This window comes from Schistocerca gregaria, chromosome 2 (assembly GCF_023897955.1).
Source record: "Schistocerca gregaria isolate iqSchGreg1 chromosome 2, iqSchGreg1.2, whole genome shotgun sequence".
Taxonomy (NCBI): Eukaryota; Metazoa; Arthropoda; class Insecta; order Orthoptera; family Acrididae; genus Schistocerca; species Schistocerca gregaria.
In genome coordinates, this window is record NC_064921.1 from 389,989,697 (window position 1) to 390,004,939 (window position 15,243).

The window sequence follows — 15,243 nt, forward strand, 5'->3', positions numbered from 1 at the left end:
CTTTCACACAGCTCACACTTCCATGGTACATTTCCCTTATCCTCCAAATAATCTGTTTTTCTACTCCTGTGTTCTCCAGGGCTTTCCACACTTTGCTTATATGTACACTATCACATGCTTTTTCAGCGACGAGGAAGGTCATTAGTAGATCTATTCCATATTCATAGTGCTGTTCCTGCAGATGTCTTACAGCAAAAATTAGATCCACCGTGGACCTTCCTGTTCTGAAATCATGTTGCTCTTCTCTCATCCCTCCTAATTTTGCTCGAATTCGGGCTTCCAAAATTTTCTCAAAAATATGACTATAATGTAATAATCTAAAAATACAGAACAATTATTTGAGCAAATATGTTTCTTGTAATAGTCAATCTCCTCAAGAATAAAAACTGAGGCAATCAACCAAAAGTTGGTTCAAACATCACTATTCTTTGTTGGGCATCGTCATTTACACAAAATTCATTGCATGTGGAGGGGAAAAACATAAAGATCAATAAAGTAACCAGCCTCAATCTTATGATTGTTAAATTTTGTACTTAGGGAGCACGGCTACCATTCCAAGCATATAACGCACAACACACCCCAATAATAACTGGGTTCTTACAACCTAGAAACACAGTGCAGAATGTTATTGGAAATTATTATAGGTAACAAAAAATTACCTGGAGTTCATCTTCACTGATGCAGAAATGTTCATTAAATGTGTGAGGTGAGAAAAGGTTCAACCTATCACTTTGCTCCAAAACAGTGCTGTTACTGGATTTGTGTGGATGAATAATATAGTTAATGTGAACAGTTTCTTGCATAAGACAGTAGTAAACTGTACTCAACCCATCAATCTGTCATAATGGAACATGTTTTCTACTGATGCACAAAAGATATTTCATGCCTCACATGCAGTTTCTTTCTTAAAGTAATACATCTTATTTCACAGACTGAATGATATTTGAAAGCAATGAACAAATTACAAAAACAAGGAAAAGCTACAATCGTTATGCCATTAAGGTCAGTACGTATTTACCAATTTCCCCAATATTTTTTTTACTTACCAATCATAGGATCTGAGTCAAACATTTGGAAAGTTTTCATCATTTCATTCATTTGTTTTTCAAAAAAACGATGAATTTCAAGAGGACTGGAAAAAATTTTAAAACCAAATGGCTGCTCTTCTAATGGTCTGCAACAAGTAATATTCATTTAAATTAGTCATCAAACATCAGTGGTAACAATTATGATGATGCAGTCTACACAAAAAGGGGAAAATCAAAATAGCTTTCCAAATATGACTAACACTAATGCGTAAAGTCCAAAAAATGCACATACCCCATCTCTTCAATGTCATCATCCTCATAATGATCATTACTCCATGCGTTCCTTTCATAATCCTCTGGAGGATAGTTGTTATTTCCCCTAAAAAACAAAGCGAGAAATGTAACTCTATGAAAGACATTCATAAATCTATTGCACTCTCTTAACGTAACACTAAAATTTACTACTGAGCAACCAAATCCATTTTTATCTTACAAATTGTGGGTAGTTTTTAGTTACTTGTGGGCCATCCAAATTCTTTCTTGACACATTACAGTTAGTAGCTGAGTGTCTCTTTTACATCTTTGAAATTAATTCAACTATCACACTGAGCCGAACTCGGGGAACATTAGTTTGGATTCCATAGAAATGTTGGAACATGTGAAGCAATACTGACCCTACGACTTATCTTAGAAGAAAGATTAAGGAAAGGCAAACCTATGTTTCTAGCAGTTGTAGAATTAGAGAAAGCTTTTGACAATGTTGACTGGAATACTCTTTTTTAGATTCCAAAGTTGGCAGGGTAAAATACAGGGAGCGAAAGGCTATTTACAATTTGTACAGAAAGCAGATGTCAGTTATAAGAGTCGAGGGACATGAAAGGAAAGCAATGGTTGGGAAGGGAGTGAGACAGGGTTGTCCCTGTTGCTATTCAATCTGTATACTGAGCAATCAGTAAAGGAAACGAAACAAAAGTTCAGTGTAGGTATTAAAATCCATCCTCCCCCCATGAACCATGGACCTTGCCGTTGGTGGGGAGGCTTGCGTGCCTCAGCGATACAGATGGCCGTACCGTAGGTGCAACCACAACGGAGGGGTATCTGTTGAGAGGCCAGACAAACGTGTGGTTCCTGAAGAGGGGCAGCAGCCTTTTCAGTAGTTGCAGGGGCAACAGTCTGGATGATTGACTGATCTGGCCTTGCAACATTAACCAAAACGGCCTTGCTGTGCTGGTACTGCGAACGGCTGAAAGCAAGGGGAAACTACAGCCGTAATTTTTCCCGAGGACATGCAGCTTTACTGTATGATTAAATGATGATGGCATCCTCTTGGGTAAAATATTCCGGAGGTAAAATAGTCCCCCATTCGGATCTCCGGGCGGGGACTACTCAGGAGGATGTCGTTATCAGGAGAAAGAAAACTGGCGTTCTACGGATCGGAGCGTGGAATGTCAGATCACTTAATCGGGCAGGTAGGTTAGAAAATTTAAAAAGGGAAATGGATAGGTTAAAGTTAGATATAGTGGGAATTAGTGAAGTTTGGTGGCAGGAGGAACAAGACTTCTGGTCAGGTGACTACAGGCTTATAAACACAAAATCAAATAGGGGTAATGCAGGAGTAGGTTTAATAATGAATAGGAAAATAGGAATGCGGGTAAGCTACTACAAACAGCATAGTGAACGCATTATTGTGGCCAAGATAGATACGAAGCCCACACCTACTACAGTAGTACAAGTTTATATGCCAACTAGCTCTGCAGATGATGAAGAAATTGAAGAAATGTACGATGAAATAAAAGAAATTATTCAGATAGAGAAGGGAGACGAAAATTTAATAGTAATGGGTGACTGGAATTCGAGTGTAGGAAAAGGGAGAGAAGGAAACATAGTAGGTGAATATGGATTGGGGCTAAGAAATGAAAGAGGAAGCCACCTAGTAGAATTTTGCACAGAGCACAACTTAATCATAGCTAACACTTGGTTTAAGAATCATGAAAGAAGGTTGTATACGTGGAAGAACCCTGGAGATACTAAAAGGTATCAGATAGATTATATAATGGTAAGACAGAGATTTAGGAACCAGGTTTTAAATTGTAAGACATTTCCTGGGGCAGATGTGGACTCTGACCACAATCTATTGGTTATGACCTGTAGATTAAAACTGAAGAAACTGCAAAAATGTGGGAAATTAAGGAGATGGGACCTGGATAAACTGAAAGAACCAGAGGTTGTACAGAGGTTCAGAGAGAGCACAAGGGAACAATTGACAGGAATAGGGGAAAGAAATACAGTAGAAGAAGAATGGGTAGCTCTGAGGGATGTAGTAGTGAAGGCAGCAGAGGATAAAGTAGGTACAAAGACGAGGGCTGCTAGAAATCCTTGGGTAACAGAAGAAATATTGAATTTAATTGATGAAAGGAGAAAATACAAAAATGCAGTAAATGAAGCAGGCAAAAAGGAATACAAACGTCTCAAGAATGAGATCGACAGGAAGTGCAAAATGGCTAAACAGGGATGGCTAGAGGACAAATGTAAGGATGTAGAAGCTTATCTCACTAGGGGTAAGATAGATACTGCCTACAGGAAAATTAAAGAGACCTTTGGAGAGAAGACAACCACGTGTATGAATATCAAGAGCTCAGATGGCAGCCGAGTTCTAAGCAAAGAAGGGAAGGCAGAAAGATGGAAGGAGTATATAGAAGGTTTATACAAGGGCGATGAACTTGAGGACAATATTATGGAAATGGAAGAGGATGTAGATGAAGACGAAATGGGAGATACGATACTGCGTGAAGAGTTTGACAGAGCACTGAAAGACCTGAGTCGAAACAAGGCCCCCGGAGTAGACAACATTCCATTAGAACTACTGACGGCCTTGGGACAACCAGTCCTGACAAAACTCTACCAGCTGGTGAGCAAGATGTATGAGACAGGCGAAATACCCTCAGACTTCAAGAAGAATATAATAATTCCAATCCCAAAGAAAGCAGGTGCTGACAGATGTGAAAATTACCGAACTATCAGTTTAATAAGCCACGGCTGCAAAATACTAACGCGAATTCTTTACAGACGAATGGAGAAACTGTTAGATGCAGATCTCGGGGAGGATCAGTTTGGATTCCGTCGAAATGTTGGAACACGTGAAGCAATACTGACATTACGACTTATCTTAGAAGAAAGATTAAGAAAAGGCAAACCTACGTTTCTAGCATTTGTAGACTTAGAGAAAGCTTTTGACAATGTTGACTGGAATACCCTTTTTCAAATTCTAAAGGTGGCAGGGGTAAAATACAGGGAGCGAAAGGCTATTTATAATTTGTACAGAAACCAGATGGCAGTCATAAGAGTCGAGGGGCATGAAAGGGAAGCAGTGGTTGGGAAAGGAGTGAGACAGGGTTGTTGCCTCTCCCCGATGCTATTCAATCTGTATATTGAGCAAGCAGTAAAGGAAACAAAAGAAAAATTTGGAGTAGGTATTAAAATTCATGGAGACGAAGTAAAAACTTTGAGGTTCACCGATGAAATTGTAATTCTGTCAGAGACAGCAAAGGACTTGGAAGAGCAGTTGAACGGAATGGACAGTGTCTTGAAAGGAGGATATAAGATGAACATCAACAAAAGCAAAACGAGGATAATGGAATGTAGTCAAATTAAATCGGGTGATGCTGAGGGAATTAGATTAGGAAATGAGACACTTAAAGTAGTAAAGGAGTTTTGCTATTTAGGAAGTAAAATAACTGATGATGGTCGAAGTAGAGAGGATATAAAATGTAGACTGGCAATGGCAAGGAAAGCGTTTCTGAAGAAGAGAAATTTGTTAACATCGAATATAGATTTATGTATCAGGAAGTCGTTTCTGAAAGTATTTGTTTGGAGTGTAGCCATGTATGGAAGTGAAACATGGACGATAACTAGTTTGGACAAGAAGAGAATAGAAGCTTTCGAAATGTGGTACTACAGAAGAATACTGAAGATAAGGTGGATAGATCACGTAACTAATGAGGAGGTATTGAATAGGATTGGGGAGAAGAGAAGTTTGTGGCACAACTTGACTAGAAGAAGGGATCGGTTGGTAGGACATGTTTTGAGGCATCAAGGGATCACAAATTTAGGATTGGAGGGCAGCGTGGAGGGTAAAAATCGTAGAGGGAGACCGAGAGATGAGTACACTAAGCAGATTCAGAAGGATGTAGGTTGCAGTAGGTACTGGGAGATGAAGCAGCTTGCACAGGATAGAGTAGCATGGAGAGCTGCATCAAACCAGTCTCAGGACTGAAGACCACAACAACAACAACAACAACATCTCACTGATTGACTGATTAAGGCGAAGGACGAAAAATGTTTCACCACTAAAGATGTCCCATCATCTTTAAAAGCTGAGGAGGGAACAAGATGGTTATTCTGCAAGTCTGATTATCAAAATAGTGACTCCTGCTGAAGTAATTCTGTATCTGTACTGAGAGCAGCACCACCGCAAATTAAGATTCACATATAATGTTGTTAGCATTTATACGTCCTAATTACTGTGCTCATCTCCAGTTTATAAGAGCAAGGTCTAACGTTCTTAGCCTAAGAGAAAAGATTGTTACAAATACCAAAAATACATTTTTTAAGTGAACCCACTTTGTCCCAAATTTTTTCTGCAAAATGATTTCATTCGTTAAACACAATTCTGAAAGGTCAGTAAAAGCACTCTTGGCTCTCATAGACTCTCACTGTAATAAACCCTTTTCCATCCACAAGTTCTTTTAGATGTAGAAGCAAGTGTCCACAAGCTCCTTTAGATGTGGGAGCAAGTGTACACAGAAGTTGTGAAATCTGTTAACATAGGATGGACATTTCCATAAGTCACACTACACACCTTTCAATTTATCTACTGCCAAGGCATCTTTCACTGTCCTGATGGAAGACTATACTTCTTTATATAAATCTTTTTCTTGATATCCTTTCTGTCTTGTCTACTCTTTTATACCACAATACCGGTATCTTTCTCATAAACAGTTTCAACTTTTTGTCCCAGAAACTTGCATAGTATTCACTAGTTGTTTTTAATCTTTCAAATCTAAGCAACAAGAAGAACCCCTCTTGCATCCAAGAAACCAATAACATTTCTGGAAGAAAAGACCACCTTCACACTTTTGGGTGGAGGACCACTGGCGTTTTTGGGTGGGGACAAACTAAATATAAACAAATTCAGACACCCACACCCAAACAAAACAACGAAAAAAACTGACATCACAAAACTCCCCAAATACCACTAAACACAATTTCATCTGGAATCGGACACTTCCCTTGACCTATATAGCTCAACAGCAGCTCCCGATCCCATAAATTAGGACCTAACACTTCCCTTGACCTATATAGCTCAAAAACATCTCCCGATACCAATACCAACATTCACAGCCACACATTGGAATTGAACACTTCCCTTGACCTGTTATCCTTGTGACATCTCCACATCTCCTGGTCTGAGATGCCGGAACTTTAAGTAAGCCTCATTTCTTCAAGACACACGGAACACTTCACAATTTCATCCAAAAATCCGAATAGTTGAAGAAATTTTATTACAGACAATGCACTATCCCCCATCATTGTTGACAACCGAAAACTGTTGACCCTGTCAGTCATACCTATACTTACCAAAGACATAAAAAAAGCAATTTTTCAAAATTCACGCAGAACGCCACACTCAACAACTAAACCAAAAACATCACCTAACACACCACCAGAGAGCACCACCGATCGCATCAAAACAACACCTACAAACACGCCACTCTCACAAACTAAATTCCGCGCCGTCATGACGTCACACACCACAACAGCCTTATGTCACAGGTCAAAGCCGACAGGTGGGATCGGAGGCTTTGGTCGACCCGTTGGCGTGACCCGGAAAATGCAACCCGCATCTGGCAATCTATCTTCAGGTCTTAATAACTTTGGAACTATTCCACACAGTACAGTGAAATTTTTACAACCCAGTAACATCCATTTAGAGAACACACTCCATGAATCAAAACACCAACAACATATTTCTGAGGGAAAATTAAAATTTCCAAAATGTGATTAAACAATGCAATGTGTTAAAAGGTACATATTGTAGGTGCCCTGTATGCCAAATATAATTCACTCAAAAAGGGTATAAATTTTTTTGTGGTTAGCTTAATGTAGCCTAAACACACACAGAACTCACCATGCCCATATTAGTCACAAAAACTGAGATACATGCACACAAAAATTTGAAAAATTACCTGAAAAACATGGATTTTCAAAGTTTGGTAGCACAAAAGGGACAAGTGGCATCCAAGACAAATTTCACGAACTGCTTAAGTAGACCATAATGATACATATTTCAAAATTTCAGCATGTTACTGCACGACATTTGTGAACAATGGAAGTTGACAGATGTATTTGGTGATGTGGCCATTGTTCCACAACACAATTTTGTAAAAAAAAATCGTAAACTGTTCTGCCTCTTCTTATCCTCTCCCACAACTGTTTAATCACTAAGCAACAACATACAGACAGATTAACACAACCTATCATTAATGTTTACTGCACCTTAACTGCTAAAAAACCAGTTGATTGTGCTTCGAACAGAAGTTCTCCCACACTTTAGCTACTGTACCCTGTACATTGAGTGGCAAATTGTACTGCCTTCCTGACACCGTGATAGGAATTGGAACTGTCATAAGAATATGTTCAAAAGGAATCCAACACCTGTCTGCCAAACGTGGCCAATGGAATGATCTTGCTGGTGTCATGTAGTTCACAAATACATCACCTTCTGCCTCACAGCACTCTGCAACAAATCCTAAGTACCATTTGTCATCATAAACAGCAATAACATAGCAACCCGGTTGTTTTTTGTTGCTTTTGCTTCTGAATCCATTGTTCCGCAACACAATTTTGTAAAAAATTTTGTACCGTAGGTCTCTAGAAGAGCGAAGCGTTCCAAAGGATTGGAAAAGGGCACAGGTCATCCCTGTTTTCAAGAAGCGACGTCGAACAGATGTGCAGAACTATAGACCTATATCTCTAACGTCGATCAGTTGTAGAATTTTGGAACACGTATTATGTTCGAGTATAATGTCTTTTCTGGAGACTAGAGACCTACTCTGTAGGAATCGGCATGGGTTTCGAAAAAGACGGTTGTGTGAAACCCAGCTCGCACTATTCATTCACGAGACTCAGAGGGCCTTAGACACGGGTTCACAGGTAGATGCCGTGTTTCTTGACTTCCGCAAGGCGTTTGACACAGTTCCCCACAGTTGTTTAATGAACAAAGTAAGAGCATACGGACTATCAGATCAATTGTGTGATTGGATTGAGGAGTTCCTAGATAACAGAACGCAGCATGTCATTCTCAATGGAGAGAAGTCTTCCGAAGTAAGAGTGATTTCAGGTGTGCCGCAGGGGAGTGTCATAGGACCGTTGCTATTCACAATAAACATAAATGACCTGGTGGATGACATCGGAAGATCACTGAGGCTTTTTGCAGATGATGCTGTGGTGTATCGAGAGGTTACAACAATGGAAAATTGTACTGAAATGCAGGAGGATCTGCAGCGAATTGACGCATGGTGCATGGAATGGCCATTAAATCTCAATGTAGACAAGTGTAATGTGATGCGAATACATAGAAAGATAGGTCCCTTATCATTTAGCTACAAAATAGCAGGTCAGCAACTGGAAGCAGTTAATTCCATAAATTATCTGGGAGTACACATTAGGAGTGATTTAAAATGGAATGATCATATAAAGTTGATCGTCGGTAAAGCAGATGCCAGACTGAGATTCATCGGAAGAATCCTAAGGAAATGCAATCCGACAACAAAGGAAGTAGGTTACAGTACGCTTGTTCGGCCACTGCTTGAATACTGCTCAGAAGTGTGGGATCCGCACCAGATAGGGTTGATAGAAGAGATAGAGAAGATCCAACAGAGAGCAGCGCACTTCGTTACAGGATCATTTAGTAATCGCGAAAGCGTTACGGAGATGATAGATAAACTCCAGTGGAAGACTCTGCAGGAGAGACGCTCAGTAGCTCGGTACGGGCTTTTGTTAAAGTTTCGAGAACATACCTTAACCGAAGAGTCAAGCAGTATATTGCTCCCTCCTACGTATATCTCGCAAAGAGACCATGAGGATAAAATCAGAGAGATTAGAGCCCAAACAGAAGCATACCGACAATCCTTCTTTCCACATACAATACGAGACTGGAATAGAATGGAGAACCGATAGAGGTACTCAGGGTACCCTCCACCACACACCGTCAGGTGGCTTGCGGAGTATGGATGTAGATGTAGCATCCAGAGTCAGACACACTGTGAAGACACATGTTGTGCATGAACCTACAGTTATAACCGGACAGCCTGCTCATCTGCATATTGTCAGAGTCCACTGGAGAGAAGTGATGATGGCTCCTTGTGCCTGCAACAGTTTTAACGTGTTCTAGTCTGCTTTGAGGAACTCTTCGACTGATTTCACCTCATCTTTTGAAACATAGAATGATTGTATGCCAGTGATATTTTTCTGTACCAAGGTAAATAATTGAAGAGGTGTTAGAATGTGACCTCCTGTAGGGTGCTGCAGACTAGCTTGTGATGCCATGCACTTAATGGTAGCACCAATACCATCACATACATTTTTACCATGACTTGTTGCAAAAAAATGCCATTCTGCGTGAATCTGAAAATCATGGTAATGCATTCATACATTTTTGAGATTTTTATGGTCTTTGTACTGACTAGCTGTCCCATCACTGAATTATTTCGCAAAATGTATGTGAGGTAGCTTGTTTTTCACATATGCCATGACAGTGCGAATGTGGGCTTGAACTGCACTGGCATCATGAATTAAACAGTCCCTAAAAAAGCAGAATGTTTATGACAGACACGTCACCTGATTCACTTCTATAGTAAATTGCAAATGGCTGGAGAGTTGCTTGACTGTTGTCCAAATGATGTCCTTGGATGGGATCTTGAACTATAAATGCATGATTTTCAGAAAAGTCTAGTATTACTATAATTTCACCTTGTTTCAAATTATCCTTACAAAACTGGAGATACACCGATTGTGCTGTTGCTGTGTGGTCAGTTTGTCCGTTTTTTGACAACACATTTCAACAAAATCTTCCACTGGACTTTGCTTCGTTTCAAGACTTGTGCGAACAAGTGTGTCCATTGTTTACAAGAAACAAGTTTATTGTCATCCATAAGGAGTTCACCATAAAGTTTGTTATTCATATGTTCTGCAATATTTGCCTTACCAGGACCCTTTTCACACCTGTGTATCATGCACTGTCACACACTAGCAGCTTCATTGCACCTTTGTAATCCAGACCAGAATAATTTATAGCAGCAAACATCAGCTTAGCATTTTGATGGGTCTCACATACACAAACATTGTTTGTGCCCTTGCACTTACAGGCACAACCCATTTTGGCCGAAGATTGTAAAAAGATGATAAACATACTTTGGTATTGGGATACTTTTCCTTGAATTCTACATATACCAGTAGTTCTGATATGTTGCATAGAAACAGTCTTTTTTGCACCTGAACACGGACATTTCCCATTTTCACCATTACATAGTCTTTTTTTCCAGGCATTATTCGGCTCTAGTCGTTATTTTCATAAAACTCCGACACTAGCACCTTTATTTCTGAACTCAATTGCTTACCCTGAGCCTGCTGAAGTTATGGAAGCACTCCTTGGGTTGCTTTTATTTTCCTAGCTTGCTTTACCATATATGTAGAAACATTGAATTCCATTGCAGTGTAGTCAATAGATCAGCCGGGTGGTGCAAGGGTAAGAATAGCTGCTTTTTTCTGGCGTGTTGATATGGCACATTTTTCTTTCAAATCATGCACAACTGAGCCCAAATCAGAGCATTTCTGGCACGATTTCTGTTCCTTTGGAGCAGATAGTTCCTCCTCTTCCACCATTAATGTGTCAGCTACTTCATGTTTTAATTCCATTTGGGCTTCTTGCAGTTATCTTCTACCATAGCTGGGCCTGTCTCCTTTGCCAACTTTGTGTCTCTTCATGGGAGACAAACAAAGAGCAGTCACTGAAGTATTTAACTGCTCATCCGCTGTGGTCGTAGGTGGCTGATACTCTTTGCCGCTGTCATGTAAATTATCAGAATATTTTTCATTTTTTAGCAGTGTAACACACCTGGAATACAATTTTTGTCCTGGTTTCATGTTAAGTCCCATGCACTGATTCACTTTCAATACTAATTTTGCATCACTTTCTCTGAGGCTACACTTCACTGTCTTCTTATGAATCCGAAATGGATCAAAACAACTTCTTTGTAGGAAAAAATAACTATCCAGAAACACTTTCATATGATGATAACAAACACTAAAGTTTTCTGGAACTGTACTTCTTGTGCCCATAGGATGTATCCCAGATCTCCATACCAACAATTCTTGGTCCGATTCATCCAGATCATACAGTACAAAGCGAATGGCACATTTTGTTCCATATGTTATTTTATGACATTCAGATGCTTGTGCTCTACCAATACTGCAACTTGTTTGAACAAAAGCACCACTAGTACACTCTTCTGCCTCCATACTGACTTTCCACAACAGTACTGACCTGTCTGAACTAGAGTCTTGAAAACATGAGTAATCTGTAATTGTTCCTTGTTTCCTTTGTTGTTTCTGCCTAACAATGACTCATTCTGTCCCTGAAAATTACTATTGTTTAACTTTCTGTGGCCTAATGGTTCCCAACAATTGCTGCAGCTTTATCTGAAACAAGCTGTCTGCATCATCACTATTACTTGCTAAATCGTGTTAAAAGAAACGTAACCAAATACATCTCTGTCAACATTTATTGCACAAAAATGCCTTGCAATAACAAGCTGAAATTTTGCCACATACTATATTACGGTCTACTTATGCAGTGTTTTAAATTTGGCTTGGCTGTCACTTGTCCCTTTTGTGCTACTACACTTAGAAAGTCCATTTTCAGGTAATTTTTTAAAATTTTGTATTCTTGTGTGCATGTAACTCAGTTTGTGTGACTGATATGGGCAAGATGAGTTTTGAGTGTGTTTAGGCCACATTAAGCTTACCACAAAAAAATTTATAGGCCTATCCTTTTTGAGTGAATTATATTTGGCATACAGGGCACCTACAATATGTACCTTTTAACATATTACATTTTTTTTAATCACATCTGGGAATTTTTTATTTTCCCTCAGAAATATGTTGTTGGTGTTTTGATTCATAGTGTGTATTCTCTAAGTGGATGTTACTGGGTTGTAAAAATTTCACTGGACTGTGCAGAATAGTTCCAAAGCTATTAAGACCTGAAGTTGGGTCTGAAGATAAGATTGCCAGATGTTGCTTGCAATTTCCGGGTCACGCCACTTTCTTTCACAAGCCATAATTCTGGAACTAATTGGCAGGGGAACTTAAAATTTTGTACATGAGTGTTTCACACTTGTTAGCATAGGTGTGCTAAATTTCAGCCAAATCTGAGACTATCAGCTGGAACATTTTCTCAAATTGGTTGAATTGACATGGAATGACCCCTGGCACTGTTAAAGTTATATCTGAAACAATTGAAGATCCAACTGGAGACACAAGATCTGACTGCCAGTTTCCAAAATGTCCCTTACCACTAAGAAAAGCACAGGGACGAAATGGATGAAGGAGATAAAGCTTGCTCACAACCAGAAACTGAAGGAGTATCGGAAGAAGAATAAAACCCCTTGACTAGAGAGCCCCAAGCTTCATGGTAAGGAGAGGCTTAACAGGAGCACTTTAGGTGACATTTTGTGTTGACATAATGATCTGTAGTAGGCCTATAGCCTGAGATGTAGAGTAGGTTGACAGGTATGAGGTTGGTTATGAGTTAGTTAAACCGAGTCGAGAAATTCAGTTGATGCAGCCATTTCACTCTTGTGTTAATTTCTTTTCTCAATTGTTATTTTCAACTGCCCTCAATAGAAAATTCAACTGATTCTACGTCTTCACTGTTAAATTGAACTGTTTTCTTTCTACTGTATTTGTTTTACATTATGTTGGTATTAATTATAATTAATTTCCAAACATATTTATAAACTCGCCATATAAAAGTGGAATACCAGAAAAAAATAAGATAGTAATAAATTCTGCTAAGGACTTGACTAAACAATTATGGGTTGTAAGTATTTATGCTTTTTGTTTTATTTAACCTTGAGAATGATAGCCATTAAAACTATTGTTAATTGTTTGTGGCACTTAAAGTGTTAAGTGTACAAAAGAAAACAGAAAAAGCACCACAGTAGAAAAGAATGAAGTAGAAAATTAACGAAACTGCTTAAGTGCATCACACAACTGCAGTGGCAACAATGAAGAATCCTTTGTTACAAAACAATTAAAGACTTGTATGACTCTAAAGGTGTAATTCAACAACAGAGGTTTCTTCTGTGATATCAATTATTATTATAGGTACTACAGACAGAAGTTTCAGTATTATGTCAACACTACAAAAAGATTGGCACACGTATCCAACAACACACTGTGCAAATTATTTACAGTCCACGATGAATCGTTTCTGAAAGGTTTCGTTAGTTTTATCCTCTATTTAATAAATGTGTCCAAAACTACAACACATTATTACAAATAGAATATAGATGATGAAATCAGCTGTCATGTTTGTAGCATACAGAAAAACTAGATCTTACCTCCTGAATGGATCCTCCTCGTCAGGTTTCTTTGGCAAGCCAAATATATTTCGAAAAAAGTTATACAAGCTCATTTCTGAATATGTCCCAAAATAAAAAATTCTCCTGGTACGTATTTTCCTCAATTACGTCCTATAACAATTCGTCGCCGTCTTTTCTAAGTCATCGGATTGATGGAGTGATAGTAAACAATGCAAAGATGTTCATAATTCTGCGGCTGAGAAAGTTTGCAGCACACTTCGCGACACTACAACAGCAAAATTTCTTCCTCATGATTTTTACATTTCAATTTACTAAAAGGTCTTAACTTTTTTCTGCATGAAACCAGACTACATCAGAAACAATTTAACTAAGATGCTAAACTCAAAATTCAATTCAATCACACACCAAGGATTTTACAATAGAAAGAGATCGAATACCTATACATTTTTGAGAAATATACAAGATCCCAAAAGGAGGACATTTTCACTGTGTTTGACAAATCTTCTACATCATAAATCTCTATAATTTCTTATCTTATACTGTACAGTCATACAAATTGAAAATACAATACATTTCAAAAGGTTCATATGAATATATTGCCAAATATTCATATTCTGAATACCTATGTATTACTTAAAAGAGCTACGCCCTAATTTTAAGTCGATAAAAGTAAGAAGATAGTCGTATATACAGGATGTTTCAAACAAAGTATTTTACTCTGCAACTTTCATCACACTGAGGGAGCTTGATTGTTCTGTGACATCGCCAATTTACATCTCGTCCGTAAACCGTTTAGAATGCGCTCTGCGTTGTGAATTCAGGAAAATGAGAACTCACTTGAAAACGTCGGTTAATGAACATTCTGCCATCAGCACATCCTCAACCAGTCTAGTTCCCCGCCTAAATTTGACAGACAGTTATAACAAACGAAGATTTATAAGTTCTCATGTTAAAGTTTGCGATCTCACCTTCTTTTCGGTAACGTTTATTTCGATTTTCGAAGTAGGAGTTTCATGCTCTCACAAATTTGTACAATACATTAGTAAATATACGAAATTTTATACATTTACAAACTTGTCTAGACCGTAATAACGTTTTTGCACGTTTCTATGTAATAATGTTGTATCACGAAAATAAAGTGCTACATTTTATCTGTATGACAGCTTGGCGTGAGGTCAAACTCGAATACATTTTATAGCTAAATTTGTTGAAGAACTGAAGATGCCAGCAAAGTCTGGTGAAACAATTTCTTTACAAATATTTATTCGATTGCCAAAATCTACTATAAATTTCACTTTGTAATGACCAATATTAAAAATAGAGTATTTGCCTATGCAAGACATAATCTGATTTTTATTTTTTCTTTGTACCATTCATAACAAATATGTTTTGCATATGATTATTTTCCCATTTTAATCTATGTGATGTCTAACAACACTTCAGTATTCACTAAACAATGAACTATTTTTATATTCCAGAGTCAGAGCTAGCTTCTTAAGAAATGACTTATCTTGCTGTAAAAGCTAAATATGTATAAATGTTGCGACGTG

The 15,243-nt window shown here is 38.3% G+C and overlaps 1 protein-coding gene across 1 annotated transcript in view; it reads right to left on the bottom strand.

Annotated features, from left to right (window-relative positions):
- LOC126321317 (HCLS1-associated protein X-1) overlaps positions 1–14,398 on the bottom strand; it is a 74,794-nt gene extending 60,396 nt beyond the window's left edge. The window contains exons 1-3 of the mRNA XM_049994171.1: positions 13,712–14,398; positions 1,321–1,407; positions 1,047–1,174 (exon numbers count right to left, since the gene is read on the bottom strand). Coding sequence (XP_049850128.1) covers positions 1,047–1,174; positions 1,321–1,407; positions 13,712–13,785 — 289 coding nt within the window. The 5' untranslated portion in view covers positions 13,786–14,398. The remainder of the gene's footprint in view (positions 1–1,046; positions 1,175–1,320; positions 1,408–13,711) is intronic.
- Between the last annotated feature and the right edge of the window lie 845 nt (positions 14,399–15,243).